The 25,952-nt window shown below is 31.5% G+C and overlaps 1 protein-coding gene across 3 annotated transcripts in view; it reads right to left on the bottom strand.

Annotated features, from left to right (window-relative positions):
• Positions 1-4,554: 4,554 nt before the first annotated feature.
• LOC124362395 (deleted in azoospermia-like) overlaps positions 4,555-25,952 on the bottom strand; it is a 49,846-nt gene continuing 28,448 nt past the window's right edge. For 2 of the 3 annotated variants that reach the window (XM_046816839.1, XM_046816840.1), the window contains 3 exons: positions 23,616-23,858; positions 20,829-21,695; positions 4,555-12,469 (listed from right to left, as the gene is read on the bottom strand). In XM_046816839.1, the coding sequence (XP_046672795.1) occupies positions 12,266-12,469; positions 20,829-21,695; positions 23,616-23,858 (1,314 nt within the window). In that variant the 3' untranslated portion in view covers positions 4,555-12,265. The remainder of the gene's footprint in view (positions 12,470-20,828; positions 21,696-23,615; positions 23,859-25,952) is intronic. The other variant, XM_046816842.1, reaches the window with a different exon arrangement.

Raw genomic sequence — 25,952 nt, 5'->3', positions numbered from 1 at the left:
CTCTGACAGTGCACAAAGTTAAAGACAGGAAGCCACCAATGACTGCTACTAAACTGGAAAAAGAAGAAACATATGAAGACTTTCTGAACAAATATATAGATAGCCTAGGGACAATATCCCCTGCCTGTAAACAAGTTGAACATGTTTTGTTAAAAACTGCAGGGCAGGACTCTCCACACAATCTTAACATAGATATCTCGCACACAGCATCCAAAGAATCAGACCATACCTCACTATTAAATGATTCTCATTTTTTAGGTACAATCCACAAGAGAGAAAAATACAAACCGATCACAAACAAGCCAAACACCAGAACCTTTTGGAACACAGCACAAAAACAAACCAAACCACCTCAATCACTATCCTACACCAAAATGTTAGAGGACTAAAAAATAAGGTGGAAAGAATAAATCACCTTTTGAACGACTTACATCCAACACTCGTAGTCCTAACAGAGCACGGTCTCAGCCAAGATAGATTGTCACTTACCAACATCATTGGGTACAATCTTGTAACAGAATATAGCAGGGAAGACCACAGATTGGGGGGGAGTTGCTATCTATATCCGTGAAACATCAATTATTGAGGTAGAAGCCATTGACATAGCAGACAAATCTCTAGAACTAACTTTTGAAGCTGCATCAGCAAAATGTAACATCAAGAACAAGTCCTTCTACTTACTAGGTGTATATCGTTCACCAGCTGGACAAACAAAGTTAGGCGTTGACTTTCTATTAAATATACTTACCTCAATCCAACCTGAAACCAAACCCTTTGTTTTAATAGGAGACATAAATATGGATCGCCTAACAGTAAATTCAGACAGCACACTTCTAGAAAACGAACTGCTGACCTTCGGTATTAGACGGCTACCCCTTCCAGCTACAAGAATAACCAACCTATCAACAACCTCCATCGATTGTATTTGTACAAACATCTCACAAGACACTGTTGACTTTACAATTTTTCAAGCTGGTATTTCAGACCATACTGGTCAAATCTGCTTTCTGAAAGTGGAATTCGAACAACCTTCCAAGAAACCTGCTTGTGAAAAGAGAAATTTTTCTACTCAGAACCTCAACTGTCTGAGAAGTGAATTTGCAGAAGAAAACTGGGAAAGTGTGTTTGAAACTCATGACACAGAGAAGGCCTATGACTGCTTTCAACAAATTGTAAGGTACACATTAGATAAAGTATGCCCCAAAAAACAGGTTAGAATAAAAACAAGAAATAAACTGAGAGTCCACTACGACGAAGAGACAGCTATGCTCAAAGAAGAATTTTTAACCACTCTACGCAGGTACAAACTTACTGGAAGTGAAAACGACAGAATACTTATGATAACAAAAAAGAAAGCTTATGATTTAAAGCTAAGAAATCTTAAGCGAAATGTCACTGCTGAATATATCTCTAACTCAGACAACAAACCCAAAGCCTTGTGGAACATTATAAATTCAGAAAAGCAGTCTAAACAAAAAGAAGAACCCAAACTCATGCTTGAAGTAGAAGGGAATATGCTAAGTAATCCTTCCCAAATAGCTAACTTCTTCAACCACCATTTTTCAACAATAGCAGATTCCACACTAAAAGAAAATAGAAAAAAACTGGATAACATAACCATAACCAAACCACTCACCTTTCCAGACTTTAAACGAACAGCTATTGAATCTTACACCAACAACCATAAAAGAAGTCTTATCAGTGATATCCTCCCTCAAATCTAAGCTTTCTTGTGGACTGGATGAAGTCCCTTCAAAAGTTGTAAAGCACTGTGCTAAACAATTAGCACCACCATTGGTAAACATTATAAATAAATCCTTCAAATCTGGTCATTTTCCATCTTCTTTGAAAATTGCCAAAATATATCCGAAGCATAAAAAAGGTCCAGTTACAAAAGTAGAAAACTATCGCCCAATTTCATTGATATCAACCTTTTCAAAAATAGCAGAAAAAATAGCACTATCACGTATTTCAAAACACCTTGAACAAAACAGCCTGATATCAAATAACCAGCACGGTTTTCTTAAAGGAAGGTCAACAACCACAGCTCTCACAAGTCTGATTGAACAAATAACTGATCACCTGGAAGATGGGAAGCTTGTATCGGCCGTTTTGCTGGATTATAGTAAAGCATTCTATTGTCTTGACCATGATCTCATTTTGAGAAAACTACCAACTTTGGGGATAAAAGGTTTATCAAAAGATTGGCTGGGCAGCTATTTAACTGGTAGAAGGCAAATTGTTGAAATTCAACAAATTGCAAACAAGAAAAAATGTGTGTATAGATCTACACAACTTCCAGTAAGTAGAGGAGTACCCCAAGGGTCAGTCCTGGGTCCTTTTCTATATATACTCTTTACCAATGACTTTTCTAATTACATTAATGACCCCAGGGTTCAACCCATTTTATATGCAGATGACACAACTCTACTTTTTACAAATGACACACCTCTCGGACTACACATAGACATTTTAACATCAACTGACAATGCAATGCAATACTGTCTTCAAAACGATCTCGCAATAAATCCGTCTAAAACCACTCAGATCAACTTCAGCAGAAGACATGAGCAAATCCCGGAAACTCCCAATATTATAGTTGACAATACAACAAAGCTACTGGGTGTAACTATAGATAGTGCTCTTTCATGGAATGACCACATACACAACCTCACCAAAAAACTTTCATCAGGCATCTACGTGGTAAGAAGAATAAAGTGGATTGCAAGCACAGATGCAGCCAAAGCAGCTTATTATGCTCTTGTCGAATCCCATAACAGATATGGAATACTATCTTGGGGAGGAACATCTGAGTGCAACATGAATAAAGTTTTAGTCCTTCAGAAAAAAGCAGTCAGAGCACTTGCAAACCTGAATCATACGGACAGCTGCAGAGATGCCTTCAAGTCACTGAAGCTCCTAACCGTAACAGCACTTTATCTTCTTGCAGCAGTCATTTACACCGACCAGATGGACTTTCCCAGGAATGAAGACATTCATTCATACAATACACGAGGAGCATTAAACTATCCTCTTCCTACCCATCGGACAACACATTTTAGCAAAAAACCATCCTACCTGGGCCGTAAAGTTCTAAACTCACTTCCACAAAACCTCAAAAACCTCAGAGGAAATGAACTGAAGAGATGTCTCCAGGACTGGCTAGTGGAACAACCTGTCTACACTATCAACGAATTCTACAATATTGTAAAGCAAGAGACATAAAATATCATTTCATTTCTGTTGACGCCATTGTATTTCTTGAAGAAACTACAAATAAAGATTCTTGTCTATTGTCTAAAACATGTAATTGTTAAATTTTTATTATACAACATTCATACCATATATACTATACTATATATAAGCTGTTTTCTTCTGAAATGTGCTTATATTGTAATTAAGTAACATTTAAGTATCGTATCATTCAAAACATTTTTATCGGTAATACTCATTTTATTGTACTATGCAGCAAAAATCTATTGTAGTTTACTTTTCTTTTAATAAATTCCATAAAATTCGCACTCTCTGTTTACACTAAAGGTACATAACCTGCCATCAAAATTAATTCTAATAGGCAGTGGATACTAATTGTTCTGTAAATAAGACAGGTACTTACTTATCCTTATTGTTAGTGCACAACAAATGTGGTTTTCCTCTGTTTAGTTTTAATCATTTACTCCTTTACATTACCAGGATAGATACTTTACTCCCAATTATATTGGCAAGGACAAGTTTATATTTTAAAACTTTTTAGTCTACAGTAAAAAAGAAATACTCAATTACAAATTCTTTCATTTCTGTTTTTTAATGTGTGAATCTCATATTTATGTTTGTTTAGCATTGTTTTCATGATGGATATAACATTTTGAATATGAGTGCAACATGTAATCTATGTACATGTATAATCTAAATGGGACTATCAGGCTCAACATCTGCAAGACTATACAGTTCTTTACATAAGAAAAGGTATTAAAATTTGCTTTCTTTAACATACTATAACTGCTGCTAAGACAAAATAATTCCCTAATAACTTTAATTTAATAAAGTCTTTACCAGACAACTTTTTAAGAGATTATTATACAAACTTTTATTGCAATACCTTGTATGTTTTCCGATAAACATGAAATAATCCCCTCTCTAAATTTTATTTATAGGTATAATTAGTTCCTTTGTAAACTCTAGAAATTATGTAAACTAAACACTAATCCAGCTAACTTGGACATTACAAAAATAACATTTTATTTTCAATTCCTAATAACATAAATACTATCAATAAATCCAAAGAACTAAACCGAACAAATTTTTATATATAGTGACTACATGGGACAGTTTAGTCTCACACAGTGCAACATTCAGATCTTCTTACTCGTTGATGTCACCTTGCCACCACCTACATTTGTGCAAGAGCATACTCTTGTCTCCTTACATTGCGTAAATAAATACACATTATTTTGATATACTACAACTAAAATTTTGTTTTGTAGTATTAGTCCGCCGTTCCAAAATTCCATTTCATTAAAAGGAACAATTAGGTATACAATAAAAACATCAATGTGCTCCTTGCCATGTTTTTATTATCAGCTAATGTTATTTAAGAAAAACTGAGACAGTTTCTCTAGGGAAGAGGATACAAAATGAAATATTTTCTACAATAGGAGATCAAAATTAAAATAAATTTAGGAAGTAAATATAACACGTATACAAAGACAGGGCCATCGGATGGATTGACAATAAAATATTAAAGACAATAGTTACATGAATACACACTGCATGATAGACAATTAGTTACTATACAATGACATTTCAAAAATAATACAGATGTTACTCTGCTCTAGCTAACACAACTTTCAGTTCACAGCCTCTTCAAGAACAATAGGCCTACACCACTAGTATATCATTTCGTTTAACAATAAATAAATTAATATGCAGTACACTATCTACACGTCTTAAATTAAAAAGGGTGAATCTTAAGTACAATATAGCAATACTGTTAAATACTTGTTATTTAAGGAAAATGTCCCTTTTCCCAGGAAAGAATAAAGTAATTAATATTCAATATGAATAAGAAAAGCAAAATATGTTACAGATGTGTGCGAGTGTAATAGCACTTTTAAAATTGGCTTGAATAAAAAAATTATTCATAAAAAATGTTAAATAGGCTTTTTATAAACAGTCACATAAAAGAACTAATATTAGATTAACTTATTGTAAATAACTGTTAAAAACATGGTTGAATATATTTTAAAGGATAAATAATAATTTAGTATAATATTAAATACATTTTTGTATATTTCATGACCCTGACCGTTCTCTCTTACAGGCATAGTTTTCTTTCAAATAAAATTTACTTTGAGGTTTATAAGTTCTGACACAAATATATTAGTCATATAATGACTTATTACAAAAAGTACTAATATTACAAAGTCTAAATCTTTAAAAACTTATTAGGATGGAGTTAAATTACATTCCATCATTTATATTAACACATTGTATAAAATTAATAAAACGTATTTTTAATTCAGAAAGTTTTAGTCAAAAGGAATTTTATAATACGTACAATTATTTAACTGTTTAGAGATTACGGTGGAGTCTCTAAATAAGAGCAAACCAATAAACAAATTTTCTGATATAACAATTTTTTAATTCATTTAAAACATCAGTAACACTCAATGTAAACAATATCCCTGTATTACCAATTATTGTTATTTGTTTTAAGTAAACAATGTTTTATGATTTGAGGAGAGAAAAAACAAATACTCAATTTATAACAAATACTCAATGTTCAATATCCCTGCATAACAAACATAATCTATAAGTATCACATTTGCCAAGCTTCCAAACCATGTCGCAATATAACTGTTCTGATCATGCCTTGACATTAAAACCATTTTAGACCTGCTTTCTACTGCCGTGCCCTTCTCTAACCATCTGTCTGTGGCCTTTCCAATTAACAATTTGAGTGTCTTTATTGACCGTTCGAGTGTGCTATCAGTCAAATTCTTGAAGAAATCTCTTGCAGTATAATCTACATGTAAGGTTTTACAAGTTATTTCTTACAGCCTAAAGGATAAATTATACATTGCTAAGAAATCTGACAACACTTCCTTCATCTTAGAATCATTAAGAATAAAGAGAAGCATGGTTGAGGGTGGGCTATCTTAACTTTGTAAAAAGAAAAATATTATATAATTTTTTTAAACTCTTTCAAGCACAGTTTGTGTATATAGATGTAAGGCCTACCCTTTATCAATCATGAAATGGGAATTAGGCTCAGAGATATGAGTTACATAGTTCTCATTCTGTTTTAAAAACCCCTTGTACTTAATGGTAGTCACATTGGAGAGAGTGTAAAGAAACCTAACTTCTATTGAGACATCGCAATTTTTTCTTTGGCCCTTAAGATTTGTTATATTAAGTCTCAATTGTATTAAATTTTGAATTAATTAAAGTGCTTAAGCAACTGAAAATGCCAAATCAAATAGAATAAATTTATAAATAATAAAGTTTGTGGTGTATCACATTTATATAACATTTATTGACTATTTTAATAGAAAAATTTAAAACAATTTCTTTGTACACAATTTATTTATTTTTCCTGTTTCAAGACCTCGTTCTAAATCAGCTCTCAAATCCATGACTGTAGATTCCCTCCTACATTGCATTGAGATGAGTGAATAAATGAGTGTGTGGGCTTTAAGTGATGTATGTCATTTTATGCAACTTGCAAAATTGCAGCATGCAACACTGCATGCTCAAAACTTAGTTGCATAGGTACACACAATGATGTCAAGTGCTGGAGTTGTAGGGAGCATGTGCCACACCCTCATATGTTAAGAGTGCTGTCAGAAGTTTTTAAATAAATATTCATTGGAATTCTGAAAACTATTCTAACCAATTTCTAAACAAGCTCTTGTCATTGAGTTTTATTCTGATAGTATAAAGTACTGATATTTCTTACTTCAGGTATTGCTTTTTAAATATAGCACCTTTCCTTAAAATAATGACTACAATCACTGTACAAATTATTGGTTGAAAGCTATGTGGCATTTAAACCTGTCTACCTCAACCAAGTTCACAAACTTCCATAACAAATTTATTCAAATAACTAATAATATTGTGATTCTGAAACATTTCTAAAATAGGATGAATGCTTTTATTTTTCATTTGCAAAACTATGGCAGCAAGTACAAAACACACTGATGGTATTGTGGCAATCCTCAACCTACAGTCATGTAAATTGTAGAGAGGATGATGCAGGATGCAATTATTGTCACCACATGCAATACAGAAAAAAATACCAGCATGATGGGAGTCAAATTTTTGAAAATGCCTCCTCACCTTCCCAAATCTTGTTACTGAAGCATAAATAATCTGTACAAGTCAACTTTATTTGTTAAGGTTACTTGAGAGCTATAACTCAATTATTTGGCATAAGCTATATGTTTTATGACTAAAATCAACATCTTTTAATCTAATGTGATTATAGTTGATCAAAATCTTTTAGATGGGCCATATTTTGAACTTGCAGTCTCTTTTGATGACAAAATTATTACATAATCTCTTAATGCTAATAAGCCTAATTATCAGAAAAAATGTGCCTTAAATGTGTTTTGAAATAATAGTAGTTTGATGTGGATTTCTACATAAAATAACATTTTCGTAAACCTTAATTAGTTTGTAGCTCTCAGTGAGTGAGAGGTATTTTATTTAATAAAACCAATGTGATCTGAAAATTCAAAAGCACCTTTGAATTTACAATACTTCCAACTAAAAATTTAACTTAAACTAAAATACAACTGCCTGCATTACATTGGTAAACACTCCCCGGTAAACTCAAAAACATCAATTTGCATAGCATCACTGAGTCAAGAGCAGTATTATTTAACTTCTGAGAGCCATAGTGAAAATGCACCGTTACCACATCGTATTATCTTACGAGTCGTATGTTCTGAACTACGACTTAAATGCCAAATACTTTTATCACTTTTTAACATTGAGTGATCTATTGAAAAATACATTTTATCAACAAAACACAGACTACAGTGAACATGGTAGTACCGCCAGATGTGTGTCAATCCCATCTAGTACATTATTATCTTTTGTTGGTAAATATTACTTTGTCCACAATTTGTTTTTTTATTTTCATCACTTAAAATATATACAATATTATTTTAAGAAATTAATTTACAGGATGTGCTATGTATAAAATAAATTCAATTATCTTGTTATTAATGATACCTCAACTTTTGAGATAACAGAAATTAGTCAGAGCCAATCCTTTGATCTCAGATGTAAATTAACTTTAGATGGAACTGACCATTGCTCAGAATGATCTGGACTCTGAAACATTAATGCTGTTCAGGCAGCTACATAATACCAAAACTTGTCCTAATCCAGAAACTTCAAACTTTACTACATGTGTATAATTTCTTTTTATATTTAAAGAAAACTACTCAGAGAAAACTGATGATTAAATTGATTCTTCTGCTTTGAAATAGAAAACAGTTTCAAACCTGATTTTTAAAATCTTTTTCAAATTAAATATTTTGCACTTTTAAAATTAAATTTTTTTAATAATGAAAGGTCTACAGACTAACTTTTAACTAACAATTCAATATATATTAATACAATGTTATTATGAATTCAACGTAACTTAAAATTCTTTACAAACTTTTAACATTCTTAAAAACACAACATTTTAGGCCTGGTCTGTTTAGGCATATATGTAACATGACCAACAGATTAACTAAAACAGATTTGTTTGTGCCATTCTGAACAGTCTAGGAGCCGAGAACCAATTTGGATTATACTGTATGTAGTTTATATTGAAACCGATAAAGGAATTCCCCTAAGAAAGGAATCATTCATCAGCTGTGCTGTTTGTGGCAGAGTGCCCCAAAATGGTAAAGAATAAAACAACAATAATTTTCTTACCCTGAAACAGTAAAAACTCACCATTAAGACACTTTATTAACAGTTTACCAAGATTAGACAACTAGAAAGTCACCTCTTTCAGCCAATCAATTTGCAGACATTTCTCTAAATATCTTGCTGTTGCTTTAAAAAAATATGATCTAAAAATTGCTCATTTAATAATTTTAAACTTTTTTACTTCCATTTCGACCTCCATCAACATTGTTGTGGGTAAAGACTAAACTTTTTATATAAAAAAATCATGTTATCAATTTCAAGAAAAACAATGTTTTGTGCTTATACAATGCAAATTGGCTCTGGGCTCTTAGACTAGAAGTTTAAGGGTGATTCCACAATCGTATAACACCAAGTGTGCATCAGAGGAATGTGCAATATTACTCTGTCAATTTACCACAGTTCAGTGACTGCACTTCCTTACTCAGTGGTTACCCAGTTATAATTAACATGACACATTAAAAATAAGGGTGGTAAATATTTAATACATTTTTTGTAACTACTTACAGAAGAGAAATAAAAAACTGTACTGAAATAGCGATGTAGCAGCACATCAGAGATGTGCTGGACTGAGATAAAATTTGGAAAGTGTAAAGGAATAAAGCTACTTGAGACCCAAACAGCTGTATGGCTGATGCTGAGGCAGAAAGTACAGTGGTCAAATAACTGTTAGCAGGAGGAGACTGAAGAAGATGGTGGTGGGGTCAATTACTGTTAGTGTGACTGTTTCATCTGGAATATGAATTGCTATGGGAATAAAAGTGCTTAACCCTCCAGTGGTTCATTGACATTGCGTTGCGTCTGTAGCAATTATGCTAAGTAAAAAGATTTATTGTCAACACATCTGCAATTTGACATTAACAGCTAGCTCTAGCTTGTTTATATTTCACTGATTGCATTATACTCAGTACTGGTAGAAACTGTGTATTTGTCTCTTCATTCAGCCACCAAAGTTATAATGAATAACAGTTGCAGAAACAACATAGAACTGTTCGAACAGCAGTATATACATATATAACTTCTTTCATACAGTAGACATTGCTCTGAAATGGATAAAATATGTTGTGAAAAAGTGGCTATTAATTAATTTTTCTAAAATATGTGACTTTGCAAAAGGTAAGTGAAATGGAACATTTAGCAGTTTTTCATATTATGCCTAGTAAATAAATTAAACTAAATTGTTATTAATTTTTTTAAATCATACTAAAACTGTATGGATGTTTTAAAGAAAATTATGTACATTAACCCATACTTTCTTTGTACTATGTATTTTTATGTCTAATAAACAATCAGAGGGTTAAACTTAATTTAAATTTCAATTCAACATTTAACAGTTGAGTTACAATGTACAACTCTAAAGTTTAAAGTACGTCTGATATAAAATTTTACTTTCAGTTGTCAAGGTCACAAACTGAAGACAAAAGTGGGGTTTTTTTATGTATACCCAACAATTTTGTAAAATACTTTTCTAATCAACCGCAACTGCAACAATATAACATAGAAATGTGTTTCATTTGATTGTGTTAAAAATTTATAAAAGTTCCAAAATTTAATAGTATATTAAAGTGATTAATTTTGTAGCATGATAAAAAAGTCTATAATTAACACCAATCAATTTGTTTTACAGTGCAGATCAAACAAAAACACTCCCACACCGGAATAAAAGCATATCTGACTAGTTCTTTGTACATATTATTAAAGTTATAAAGTTAACGGGTAATAAATTGAAATTTATTCAAATCCCAAAAAGATTAGTTATTTACTCTTTATTGAAAACTGAACTATATAATGCATTTACTTCAGGCAAATTTATTAAACATTAATTATAAAAAGAGAAAAATATATTTTGCGAAACATTCTATAATTTGTAAACATTGTACAGAACGAATTTTAATACTTTCACAAAACATTGTATTGCATTGGTCAATGGAAAAAATGTTTTACAGCATGTTTACCTGTTGTGTAATTTTAAAATTGATATTATTTAAAAACTCATAACACAACATGGTATAAAATTATTTTATTTTATAACAAAGACTTGCATACACAATAATTTACAGTTTGTATGAAAACTGAATTATAAATTAATACAGTATAAATCAAAACATGCAGCAGTGACAGCAAAGATAATTAAATTCTGATATTAGTTCAATTTAAAACTTAGTACTTTGAAAATGCAAATTTTTCTCTTGTTAAATAATTATAAAAACTTGAATTGAAAAGTGCAAGTTGTTTACAAGTGTGTTAGCTAGTGTCATGGATTTGTTAGGGGGTAGTATCTTGAGCTTTGTATAGAAAGGTAAATAATATTGTGGACATGCTAAGTGACATTCAATCTTCTATTTTACATAAATAAATATGGAGGTACACTACACAAAATTAAAAGGTCAGGTGTACAAAAGTAAATACCATGCAAGAGGAACATGACAAATAAATAGTTGCAGGTAGGATAAAGCACAATATCAATGTCTTTTACACTTGATAATCTAACACTATGCTCCTTACATAATGTTACTGAGACTATGTGATGTACAGTAGATCTTCACTACTGTGTATCTTCCGCTTTTGAGTAAAGGCATCATTAACAACATGTTGTAACAATCGTTGAGCAAGTCTTTTCTGTATAGAAGCACTACTAACGCACTTAAACAACTTTAGGCCTTTACATCACAAGCCACCACATTTGACACACAGGCCATTCTCAGTACTCCTTATCTGTTTAACACTATGTACTGAATACGAGATACACTTTAAATTTAGACGTAATATACTTTTTCTCTTTAACGAAAGACTAGACATTTTAGCACACATATAACTGTGTTTTTTTAACAAGTGCTTTTTATAACAATAAATTAAGTATCAACAAAACAAACAATGTAACATTAACAATACACCTTCAGGTGTTTAAACTAAACAAGAAAAACAAACTTAAACACTGCTGTTTTCTACTAAATCTATAACCAGAATCAGACTTGTATTTTACATGTTTCACTTTCACACTACATTTTTATTAGTCCGTACCGGGTAAAAGTCTAATTTCTAGTTGTATATACAGTTTGAAAAACACTTAACAAAGCCACAACTAAATAACTTTGTCACTAGAATCGCTTCCATTGGCCTCTAGAGGAATAGTACAGCAGCATTTAAGTAATAACTATTTGCAAACAAAACATATATACAACACTTGTGCCAGGTGGATGACGCAAACAATTCTAAATATTACATGTACACCTGGCTGAACACAACTGGTTAAGAATCAAAGAGAAGCTGCTAATGTAATATTGTCTGTCACACAGGTGTATTTAAAAAGGCACCATTCTCGATTCTTTGCGTCTTCTTAACTACTGTTTCCAAGTGACAGAGACTGCATCTTAGATGTGACTTCTGGGTTGTTTCCAGTAGTAGAGGGGCTAGAAGGGGGAGTCAGGTTCAGCTGTAGCAGGGGCTGAGCATCCCCACCACCTCCCAAATCGTTTTCCACATCAGTTGTTCCTTGAGATTTCTTTGTCAAACGAACGCCGCCTCCGTTTCCACACACCCCCTGCAATCATTGCACATCACTCCTTAGTGGTATTAAAAATTTCCTTTTTTTATATGTATTTTCACCAGTATTTTATTTTTTAAGACATCTGATTTTCATGGAACTTTCCAAAATCTATGGTATTCGGTATTCTTAATTCAAATAATTTTCACTATAATTATATTTTTTACAGTGCTTTTACTGTTTAAAATTCATGAAATTAACAAAACTTAAGCGTGTATTTGGCAATAAAGGAGTAACGTTGATTTGGTTTTGTGAGGCCTAACATATAGCTCTATTTTCATGAAGATTACATAGTTTTTAATTTTATATGCATCTTAAAATATTTTTAGTTAAGCAGCTAAATTCATAAATTATAATTTATATAAAAGTTATGTCATAAGGCAAAGATACTTAACTTATTTGTTGTAATTTTCTCCATTAACTCTTTGTGTGCCGTTGCTAATGTGCAACTACATAAAAATAGCATATATTATGTTACTCCATTAAATTGCTGGCCTGATATTTGTATATTTGCAAGCTTTTTACAGAAGTTGTTCAAATTTCAAATTCAAATATGTAGTGCTGTACTACCGCTGACTGAACGAGGTGACGCACGTTGTCAAATTGTTTACAATGCTTCAAAGTTTTTTGTGACCGCTTTCTTATGACTTTGTTCTAGTTTCGTTAACATTTGTTGTGTATTTACGTTTTTTAAAATGCCTAAACAGAAGTGTTCATTTAACAGTGACTTACATGCTAAATATTATTTTATAAAACAGAAATATTATACAAACTGTAGTGACGTTGTTTGTGAAAAATGTTGCATGGAGTTTAGTGTTGATCATGAAGGATTTAGTGAGATTGATAAAACATTTAAAATATAAGAAACATAAAGCTTCCAACCAAGCTGCTTGATCCAGCAAAACCATTCCTTATTTTTCAAAAGCCAGGTCCTGAATAAAATAAAAAAATCTGGGTGTTTCTGCTGTCGAGGATGTCTGGGCCTACCAAACTGTCTGAGAAAACCACAGCATCCGGTCCAAAGTAATTATTACATATTTTGAACAAAAGTTTCAGTGCACGAGAACGAATAAACAAGCTATTGTAACACAAGTAATAGTGCCATTTGCTGAATCTGGCTTTAAAAAATTACTGAATGATTACAACTATATTTCAGTAATGACAGACACAATCATGGATCACAAAAAATATATCCTGTTTTAGTGAGATACTTTTGACAAGTTTGATGGCGTTAAATTCAAAATATTAATTTCCAGGAGAAACATAGGATATTATTGTTAATTATTAAATGGATCTGTTACAAAAGTATCAGTTAAAACTGAATGTAATTTCATTCAACGGAGATAATACTACCAATTAACTACCAATTTTGTTCACAATGCTATACTAAGTACATCAAATTGTTTACCAGTAGATGTAGAGGTCGTTGCAGTTAAAATATATTCATACTTCTACCTTTACACAGCGAGGGTGGAAGCTTACAAAGAGATATGCAAGTATCACAGCAAGATACGCTGGCTTGTGACAATGCCAGCATTGCAAAGAATACTGAAACTTTTAGCAAGATACACTGGTTTGCGACAATGCCGGCATTGCAAAGAATATTGAAACTTTTAGCAAGATACACTGGCTTGCGACAATGCCAACTTTGTTAAATATTATCAAAATAAATATCATCAATCTTTATACACATTTCCAATTAAGAAAGTAATAACAGTGAATTTAAATAAAAACAGGCAACTAGAAGTACAGTAGAGTTACTTCAATCAAGGTACACGGATCATTTAAGGTACACGGAACCAAGCCTACCTTGAATGATCAAAAATAGGATTTTGTACAACCACAATTGCAACGCTTACACAAGTAGCAATATCCCACCAGTGGCGAAATAATATCGTGTCGGTTGCAGTTGTTTCTACTTGTTGTTCTACATAGCATAAAGCTACACCTAGTGTGATGTAGCCTAGATGTAGCTTTCACTGTGAGTCATTGCCGGTACAGTCACTAAGTTTCTTCATCACTAAGTTTTGAGCCAGTCACGTAACGAATTATGCGCCCTACTGAATGGCCTACCCAATCCTTACAATTCTTACACACAGTTTGTAAGTTGAAGGCTCTGTTTACAAGTGTTATTTATTGCTCTATATTTGTTTTTCTTTAACCACACAGTCCCTAGAGTTACAAGCTCGAACTATCAAGATTTGAATTACCAACACTACTGTATTCCTTTATGAAAATGTTTAGTAAATAAATTGTTCATAATACATAATTGGTGTGGGTGGGTGGGTGTGTGTATATGTGTGTGTGTGTGTGTACACACATATAAGTAACATATATCATATTTGCAAGTTTTTCTAAGTTTCAGAAAATTAAAGTATTTTTCTTGCTTCAAAAGTTGATATAAGTATTTAGGCGGTATAAAAACTTTTTTATCTCCTGAGCGATTTCAATAAATGAGGTACAGTTTGTTTTTGTATACAATTTTTTGATTCTAGTACATTTTTTATACAGGAAGTAGTTTTTAAGAAATTCATCATCAAAGACTTTTAACAAGCCTCCATTTTGAATTTTGTAGACTAAAAATTTTAATCTTGTTATAAATTGACGACATATTACTAGATTATGTTGAAAATTTTAACTTTTTACCTTTAATGGTTGTTTATAAAAAAATGTTAATTTAAAAAACACAAACAGACAGAAAACTATACATGTAAGGACATACATTTATAGGAACTTTTTGGTTTGTTTTGACTCCAGGAACAACCTTCTGAAGTTTCTCGGTGTATTTCAGTTACACCCTGTATAATATAAATATTACTACATCAAAAGTTACATAATATGAGATTATGTTAATGTGCTACATATGTGGCATTAGCACTTGACAAAGACATAATGTCTAATGTGCCAGTTCTAGGGTTAAATAAAATAAGTGCCATTTTTCATGAACAGTGTAAAAAAATGTAGATATCCTGAATCATTTGTTTTTGTGCTTGGTTATAAGATGCCCCTAAATTCAAATGCCTACCACTCCTTGTAGATCGATCAACAAAATTTTGTCTTCAGTAACAGTCCATGACCAAAATATTCTTTAAGAATTAATATCCTCGTAAACTGATTGCAGCACCTTATGGTTTTATTTTATCTTTAGCCTGCCTTCTCGTCTCTGATGAGACATTGCTATTTTACTTAATTGGCTACTTGCCAGTTATCAGATTTTGAGCAGAAGTATTACATAATACTTAGTTCAATTTATAATTAGTTTTATTTTTATTAAGTACATTTTTTAATGATAGTATGCATGGAATTAACGCATGTTTGTTGGTATTACTGAATTGTTACTGATATATTTTTATTTAAATCTCATTCATAGTTATATCTTTGGTTAGTTATCCATCTGAGGAGATCAGATTGCAGATCTCAAGAAACCGATTTTCTGAGTTTTGGTTTCACTAAACGATGGCATATGCTTAAAGATCTTGTCACCTTATTAAACCATTCATTGTTAAAACAAAACTTAACCCTTTAAATGCCAACGTCAGATTTTACCGAACGTTCGGGAAAAAAAAACCACTAAAAATAGAAAACTTAATATTTTCAAACTAATAGAATATTAAATTATTTGTAAAGAACTGTTCTTTTCTTTTTTAATGCTGTTAGGTGATGTAAACAAATAACTAAAACACATTTTCTTAGGTGGATCGCGATCACGGTGTCGTGACGAGTAGCGGAGTGTTTTTTAGGTTATATAAATAAAGAAATGTATTTATTTTCTCATTCTGCCACAAAACATACATCAAATATATGGAGAACTTACATAATTAAAAATCATAAACAATATAATTATACTTGCCAAAACTGACTATATGCACTAAATGAAACGTGTTTTTAGATTTTAAAAAATTACATAACGTAACTTAAAAAATAACTTAATATAACTTTCTTTCAGTCTCCTAACATATAAAATTGTTATAAAAACTTGTAAATATACTGAATTATATAAATATCAGAAGAGAAAATTTAGGGTCTCCAAGGCACATGGCCTGTTCGGAGGTTCCAATTATTTAACATTAAACTTCTTTTACAGCATCCAGATTGTGAAAGAATGAATATAATTGTGCGTTTTTATTAATTTAAAATGTTTCTAAGTTATATTAGATATTAAAATTAATAAAAAAAAGTGATGACACTCACTTCCCAGTGTACATGAAGACAGTGTTGTAGAGTTTGTTTGAAAATTGCCTGAACAAGGTTATGTTTATGTTTTGAGTTTCGTTTTAGTAATTAGTATTATATTACACATGATTTTGCATTGTTTGAATAATGGCTTTTATCATAAAAGTATTGAAGTTCCAAAAAGGATTTAAAAATCTTGTTATGGTGCAAAATAAACTTTAACTGAATATTTTCCAAAACCTTGTCTTTTTTAGCAAAACCAACCTCTAGCACTTGTATATTTTTTATAATTGTGTTTATTGTACAATATTAGGTTACTACATGATTCTAGGGTGTTTTAAATGCTCTTTATCATAAAAGTATTAAAATTTATCTAATTATCTAAACATCTTATTATTATTAAATATTTTGTGATGGAAAATTCATTTAACTTTCAAACGATTTAAAAAGGAGCCTTTAGTAATCAAAAATAAATTTTAAGTTAATTTTTTTCTGACACCTTGCATTTTAGTAAAAATAATCTCTAGCAATTAATTATTTATAAAAATTTTATTTAAGGTACAATATTAGGTTAGTACCATAGATTACAATAAGACCAATAGATAGGACACCGGGTGCTCGCAGGTGAAGCCACTGCGGAGCGGCTAATACTCAACAATATGGCGGCGCGGGCGTGAGTCACCCTACTGAGGAGCGTCGCCTTGCACCCCCGCTCTTCACTTCGCCCTTGTCGAGCTTACTGTAGTGACCTGCTATACACTCTGCTTACTGACGCGTGTTGCTAAACATCTTGTTATTTACTCTTGTTTAACTTGTTTATGTTGTGGATGATGTTGTCTTCACAAACACACAATGCCTATGTCATGTGTTGCTTTTGGATGCTTCAATAAAAAGGAAAAATTCAACTTTCAACCAGAAGATTGCACCTTCTTAGGATCAATTTCTCAGAATTCGGACTGTTTGATAAAGCGTCAATAAACGAAGGTCAATAAACCAACATTTATAATATATGACTTAAAACTTCCTCCTCTTCTCAACTGTGTATTACAGATTAGTTACAATTAATTAACTGAGTTGTAAAGTTGAAACTATATTTTATTGTACATTTAAGTAATTTTCCATACTTTATTATAATTCATCTATAAATCTTACTTATTGCCTTACTAATTGTATAATAAATGTTTACAGACTTTACAAAATATTTTATTAAACCTTTATACACTTTGTTACAATATGTAAACATAAACTTTAGATATTGTATTTTGGGATATTTTGAGCTGAAGGATTATAAGGTTTAAAGTCATGTTTCACTCATCTAATAATTTACCCGCATATACAAACTTTGCTCATATTATAGTATATATATGCAAAAAATAAATAGCAAATAAACTCTTAGTTATACTTGTTTAGAGTATTGACTCAGATTGAATTCCTTCCTTAATTACATAACTTATGTGATTTTATTTGAAATAATTACTGTAAACAAGTACAAATAAAGCGCGTTCTACTCACTTTTTATAATATGCTATAATGTACGATACGAGGAAACAGATGGCCCGACACGGACCGCACGGAGCGTTGAGCTCCAAGCGGTCGCGGCACTCGTAAACTAACGTCTCACAAACAATAACTTTCTGGCCAAACCATACGAGCTAATTAAAAAAGAAAATATGTTCTGAAAACTTCAACTATTCAACAACATTTTCCACCGTTTTTAAACTTGCCTGACCAAAAAACGGCAAACGTAGCAGCCGACTAACTTTTTTATGTCAAGTTTTAAAATGTAAACATAATTCTCAACTTTATTTAATTATTTAAATTGCAAAACTAAGTTTTTTGAACATTTGAATGATACCACAGGCATTCATAGCTTATTGACTTCACTCATACAAAGTTTCAAAGTATTTTCTTTATTCTAAGTAGGGTAGATCACGAGTTGATTGAAACGGGAGAACTGAATTTTTACACAAATCGGAGCGTAGTTTTGAGTTTCTATCCCACGACAACATGGCGGACCTGGCTTCACCTGTCCCAATGTTGGCAAGATAGGCATAGCCCATCTATTTGGTCTTATTGTAATCTATGGTTAGTACACATGATTTTGGGTTATTTTTAAGTTCTCTCTATCATGAAAATATTGAAATTTCAAAATAATTTTTTTTTATAATAGTTATTTTACCTCAAACTTGATTTTTATTTTGTTTTCGTAGAAATGTTGCTGTTTAAAGTCTTTTTTTAATTTAAAAAATTATATAACATTTTAAATAATAAATAGTTTCTGATACGTAATTCATTTTCCTTTAAAATGAAGTAAAAAGGAGGTTTTTATGATCAAAAATAAATTTTATGTACATTTTTTTTCTAACATCTTGCGCTTTCGTCCAAAATCCTCTGGCACTTTTCACATAGTCACACAAAAAATAACTCTGCACTAATTAATACTAACTTTTAACCCTTTGCGTGCCACGGCGACGATACATCGTCGCCAAAAACCCTTGCGAAAAGTGCCACGGCGACGATCTATCGTCGCCGACTTACTGTGCGAAAAGTGCCAGGCGACGATCCGTCGTCGCCGTCTGTTATCGTAATTTTTAACGCTTTATTTTTCATGAATTCTTTTCACGACCAATATTGTTTTATTTGTTAACTATCCTGCAATAGATAAATAATAGTTCACATAATACTTTATATTAGTGAAGATAAAAAAAAACACAGAATAAATAGAAGCAACAACAGCTGGCGGTGATCAACCGGGCGCGTAACATCGTTGGCGCGTAAACAACTCGCTACGTATAGTATGCGTAATATCTAAAATAATACGTTCGGTCACATGGTTGTGTATACATCGTTTTGAGGTTAGGATCTCTAAAATGATTTTGTTAAATTGATATCTCCCGTGCGTGCGAGCGTGCGCGTGCGCATGCGAGCGTGTGTGTTTGTGTGTGTGTGTGTACATATTTTTTGGGAAAATATGAAGACCATATATTAGATATACTTTAGAAACAAAGGATAAATGTAAGTAATGCATTAATTATTTTTGTTTTAGTGTTGTGTTGCCGGTACTGAAAAATGATTTTTTCATTATGTACATAATTTCAAGCATTGTTATGTAACTATAGTAATTATATAAAAAAGTCAACCATTATTTTTTTTCACATTAACAATGTTATAAAGAATATTAAAAAAATTCTTCCCATAGTAAAATTGTTTCTTATTAATTTGTCAAAAAAAATAAAAACTAAAAAATAAAAAATTGCTTTATACATTTTTTTGGTTTTGACATGCCAAAACTAATATTATTTTATGTTGTTTCATTTGTTTTGTAACATTTTATTGTAATACAGTTTTTTACAAACATTTTGATACCTCTTTCATAAAAAATAGTATGAAAAATAAAAAAAATATATTCTTTTTCCGGAAGCCCGGTAATACTTCTTATTATTCCCTGGCATTTTTCGCATATGACTTGCAATATAGTTGCTAGTGCATTTCTTTTGTACTAAATTTTTTGCCTTGTGGCATTCAAAGGGTTAAATAAACTAAGCACTATGTATTTGCTTAAGTTTTTACTTAATTATTTACTTTTAACTAAACTAAACACTAACTTTTCAACATGGACTTGATTTTATCTCTGGCACTAAAAGGGTTAAACTAAGAAATAATGACAATGGTAAGAACAATATTTGTGAAATTTTAAACATAAATAAATTAATAATTTGTATTTTAAATTTACTTGATTTAATTAGTAAAAATGCTCAAAATTTTTTTAATAAACTTCAAGAAGAACACGCTAAGTTAAGCACAAATCAATGTTCAAAAATCAGGCAAAGAAAACTCCTTAATTCAAAAATGGCAAAAAGATATAAGGAACCTGATTTATTTTAATATTTTTTTTTTATTAAAAATTATAGTTGTACCATTTTAATTATTGTTAAATAATACAGAAAAAGAATGCTAAAATAATGTTTTAAAGTTAATTTTTTATTGAAATGATTGCTTATATTACTAAACAAGACATTCCAAAGAATATCACTGGCTTCAAAAAGTAAACTCAAGGCACTGAATTGTAAAGGGTTAAAATAAATACAAGTATTGAATCATAATTAACTACAGTGACTAAGATAAAACAATAATAAAACTATCACTAATGTAATATTAAAAGCAACAATTGGCGATTACTTACTGTATTAGGAGCAGATCCATTTTGTCTTTTGTTGCAGACCAAACGTTTGATTTGGTGGCAATTAATTGGTGGGTTGGAGGACCAACGAGGAGCAGTTGTAGTGTTTGCGACCACGACTGGGCGGTCAACAGCTGCGTACTGGCGCTCATAGTGCTGAGTCTGCTGCATCATCTGTGGGGAAGGAGAGGATACATAGGAATTGGTAGGTTTAGGTGTGGAAGGAGGGGGAGATACTTGACGATTACCTCTGTTGGTACCCCTGCCCCGGTTGTTCGTAAACCTCTGTGGTCTTCCATTGCTGTAATCTCCTGGTTTCTTATCATAAAAATTCTTATTCATCATTAATGGATTGTTATTATTAAAATTCGCTGGAAACTTTGGTATGAAAGGCATGTTGTTTGCTGAAACATTAGGTCTCACACGACCCCTAAAGTTCTGTGGTCTTTGACTCCGAGAGTTGTCAGCCATCTGGCTCTGCTTGGGTTGTTGTTGGTACACCATGTTGGGTGTGGAATAGCTGTTAGGAAATGGAGATTGTGGGTAAACCATGGATTGTGGTGGTAGAGGGGGTGGAGGGGGAATCATAGGATGGAATGCTCTACGCCCGTCTCTGATGTATAGTTCTCTCTCTTCACCGTGGTTTTTCAAGTTTTGCCAGGATACCACCGGCACTTGACTGTCAGTACTGGACTGTACTGGGGTACCAGTCTGTCCTTTGTTGCTTGCCACTGGCGGTCTAGCTCCAGAGAGCTCAATTTTACTTTTCATCATCACAAACTGGGAGTGCACTGACACACTTGCTGGTGACCTGTTACTGCTTCTCTCACTCATGTCAGAGTGTGGTGTTGATACAGTAGAACTGCATTCCTAACAAACAAACAATTCATTTTTCATGCATTGGCTTCAATCCACTTTCAATATTTTCTTTGTAATACAGAGATCAATTACATGAGATTTATAAAAGACAACTGCATGATAAAAGAATGGTTCACAAATAACACTTTCAAAACAAACCTCCAGACTAGTATAAAGAATCCTAAATTTATTCCTCATAAAAATTAACAACATTATGTATTACCAGAGACAGTGAACTATCATTGTATAAACACTTGAGTGCTAACATCCCAGCTATCACTCTGAATCATGGGTGCCTCGAATTCAGATAAAGACTTCAGCACTAAGATGTATGTGTACATTAAAAGCCCAACAATAATTCACTATTAAAAATGTATGGTGTAAGCCACCACAGTGCAATGATTGATCGTTTTTATTGAATTGATGCATTTCAGTTATGTTAATAATAATTTTTACCCTTTTCTTTTGTATTTGTATTATATGCCTTGACACTACAACAAAGAGCAGAATTGAATAAAGTCAGAATCGGGTTATCAATTAAGTAACTGTGAATTGCTAACTTTATGTATGAACTGATTTCTTGATCAACCAATAAAATTCAGTTTATGTATAAATTGATTTCTTGATAAATCAATTAAATTCAGTTAATTAATATTGACTTGCATGTTGCAGCATGATTCATGTTAGCCAAATTATTCACTCATATTTAATTAATGTAATTTTTCCAAGATACAAAAATGACATAAAACATATTAATTCAGTGAAATTCAGCATTTATTATGAACTTACAACATGTTGATTCACGCTATCCAAATTATCCAGTCATGTTTAATTTATGTAATTTTTCACAACATAAAAATAATATTGTTAAAATGTATTGATTAGTAACAACTGATAGTTAAAAAGTAGGAATCAAGGTTCCATTACACTAGATATTATAAAAAGTGACTTTTTTAATAAGAAATGTAATACACTTACTAGCACAATTTAAGAAACGTATATGCTTAAAACAAATATAATTGATTACCTGTATTTTAAGTGATATATATATATATATATATATAATACAGTTATTAGCTAATAACAAAATATATATATATATATATATATATATATATATAGTTTGGAAATTCAAACAAAGAAAGGCAGGCTCTTCTGATAATGTACTAGCATGCATATGCACACTCCAAACCATTTTACAAGCGTTTAACTTACAATCTATTATTAATCTATTTTTTGTTTTCTTTGAATACCAATGATAAAACTTTAGCTAAACTAAAATTCAAGATTGATTTAAATGTTAAGATGTTTTAATAAACTTAACCTTACAATTCATTATGAATTACTCTTCAATTTGAGTAAAAACCCAAGATAACAGAAATAATTAACTACAGTACTTCTACACTAAATATTTTACTGATTATTCACTTGTTTCCTTAGTATTATAAATCTATACTGGATCCTACCCTGTTATGTGTCTACATGGAATGTAGCATGAAGTTTCTTCTATAAAAAGTGAAATGTCATTTTTCAATGTCAATAATATAAGCTACTACAATGGTTTATTAAGCTCTGATCATGTTGACACTTGAATGAGGTAGAACTATCTTGAGGCTTAAATTAACAATTCTAGTTTCATTAAAGTACACGCACATGCGCGCACACACACACACACACACACACACACACACACACACGTGTTCACAAACACTTCAAAGCTTGAAAATAAAAATGTAAAATTGTTTTAAAGAAGAGTTTATTATAACAGCAAAATTAGTAAGAAAAATTCAGTACCATAGGTTGAACAATTATTTATAAATCTAAAGTCCTGTTTGTAGCTGTAATTCTTTGAACTGCTTATGGGGTTTTCAACTTCCATTTGGTAACTGTCTAAATTGTTTTACAATATAAGAATTAAAAATATAAACTTACATCATTAGTGGTTTGTTGTTCCTGCGCTTCAAAATCACCAGAGTTGTAGTAACTGATGTAGACGGGAGGATGGAAGTAGGCTTCCTGTGTTGGATACTGGTGGGCATAGAACTGTGGTGGAGGCAAGGGAGGGGGCAGATGAGGGTGGGGAGTGTCCGGAGTGGCAGCCATGGGAGAGCTGGAACTACTATTTGATGATGCTGAGCCAGCATAGATGAACTGAGGAGCAGCCCCATTAGTCATCTGTTAACATCCAGTTCACATTTTCATTACATAACTGTTATATATAAGTCCTCTTCATGTCACACTGATACTTCTGGCTAGATTTTTGTATATTTTAAATGGTAGAAGCTTGAAAATTGCAGGTTTCATCCAATTAACATATTTATTACTAAAAATATCTTGCCAGTTTGTATAATCAATTATCACAAAACTACATGTACCATTAAAAAATAAAATACCAATGGCTTGGATGGAAAAATTAATAGTTTCTGGTAAATGAGAAGGCATCATACAAATATAAAAAATTTCTATAGACATTTTTCAATCTTTACAGATTTTGTAAATATATTAATAATCCTATAATCAATCAATTCTTGTTTGTAATAGCCAGAGAATGGTGATAATAAACACAAATATGTTACCTGGTCACAACATTCAAAATTTTTCATATAAACGTCGCTAGATATGAGGTGTGTTTTAAGTAAATTGTACAGTTTTCATATATAAAAATATTTAACTTTTTCTTTTCTAACAATTTTATTTTTATATGATCTTTTATTTCACACTTTTATCCACTTTTCTACATAATTGCCATCAGTATTAAGGCAATTACCATCTCTAAGAACCACCTTTTGTATACTGTCTTCGTAGAAGTTTGCCACCTGAATTAACAGCGACTGCAATGCAGATAATTTGTATGTTACTGTCATCGTTGCCGCACTGACTATCAAGATATTTCTTCTGATGTCAAAACAAATGCTGATATTTCTTCTGATGTCAAAACAAATGCTAATCTCTGGGAGTTAAATTGAGGCTGTTTGGGAGATTATAAACGTGTTCCTAGCAAAATGCTGTGATCAGATCTTAAGTTTACTTTGGCGCATGTGAATGAACATTGCCATACAGTATGACATGTTTCTCAATAAAAATGTCCTAGACACTTCTTGAATCTTGAAGAAAGACTTCCAATAACCAAAAAAATTGTGAAATCTCTGTTCATTATTATTTTCTGCACTAAATTGTTTGTGATCAAGGGTCATCTACTCCTTTTCTCATCATGAACATTATTTTGGCCATCTTTTGAAGCAATTACCCATTTGAATGCCATTTCATTACTCATTGTTTTGTCCCTACACTTCACAATTATAACAGTGAATTTCAAGTGCTTTCCACCTTTAACACCAAAAAAACAACTAACAGCACATATTTCACAGCCAGGGGGATTCTCTTGACGGAGGTATTTAAAATATACATTAACAGATATAAAAATGGTCCAAATTTGCTGTAATTGCATCTGTGGTTTGCTAACAGATGAAGGTAGACAGTGTGCAAGCAAAGATACAGACCCCTAGTACTGTAGCGGCAGAATTTCACAATAGTACTTATTTTAAAAAACACATCTTGTGTTTTGAGACAAATGTTTCATCAGGTGTTTCATAAGCAGAAAATCAATGTAAGTTAAAAGTAACAAAACATAAAACATTCGATTTAATAGAAACAAATTCAATATATATCATTTTTTATTCAATACAAAATCATATAAACAAGTGTTTATATCATTTTACACTATAAATGAACTAAACACAACTCTCTGGAGGAGACTAGAGTAAGCGTCTATCTAAAAAGATCCAAAAAAAGTCTGTGACACCATTAGATTTCAGAAGTTGCACTAACAGAAGATGAAATGGAGCTGAACTCAACATTAGTATTGAATCAACCCTTCTCACCATAGCTATGTGTATAAAACACAGTTGCTCCACCGTGACTTGAGATTTTGTCCGGAACACCGTAGTGCACTCAGTTGTGCATATGAATGAGAACGGCTATTTATCTTGATTTTATTTTTTGTAGTCTAGGTGTCTCTGATTTTGAAGCGATTCAAAGAGTTCGTTTAGAGCTTTTTCATCACTTCTGTCTGTCCAAATTCCAGAAGTTAAGTCTGTGACAGTGTCAGATTTTAGATGCTATGATCATGTAAGTGCTTTCTATTATTGTGTATATAACACCCATAAATACAAAGACATAAAATGTTTCAAACAGATTTTTAGACAAGTTATGAATAAATTAAATTTAAACCTTAAAAATTCTTTAAAATATCATTTAAAAAATAACTTT

This window comes from Homalodisca vitripennis, chromosome 5, assembly GCF_021130785.1.
Source record: "Homalodisca vitripennis isolate AUS2020 chromosome 5, UT_GWSS_2.1, whole genome shotgun sequence".
Classification (NCBI taxonomy): domain Eukaryota; kingdom Metazoa; phylum Arthropoda; class Insecta; order Hemiptera; family Cicadellidae; genus Homalodisca; species Homalodisca vitripennis.
This window is presented reverse-complemented; position numbering and strand designations above follow the sequence as displayed.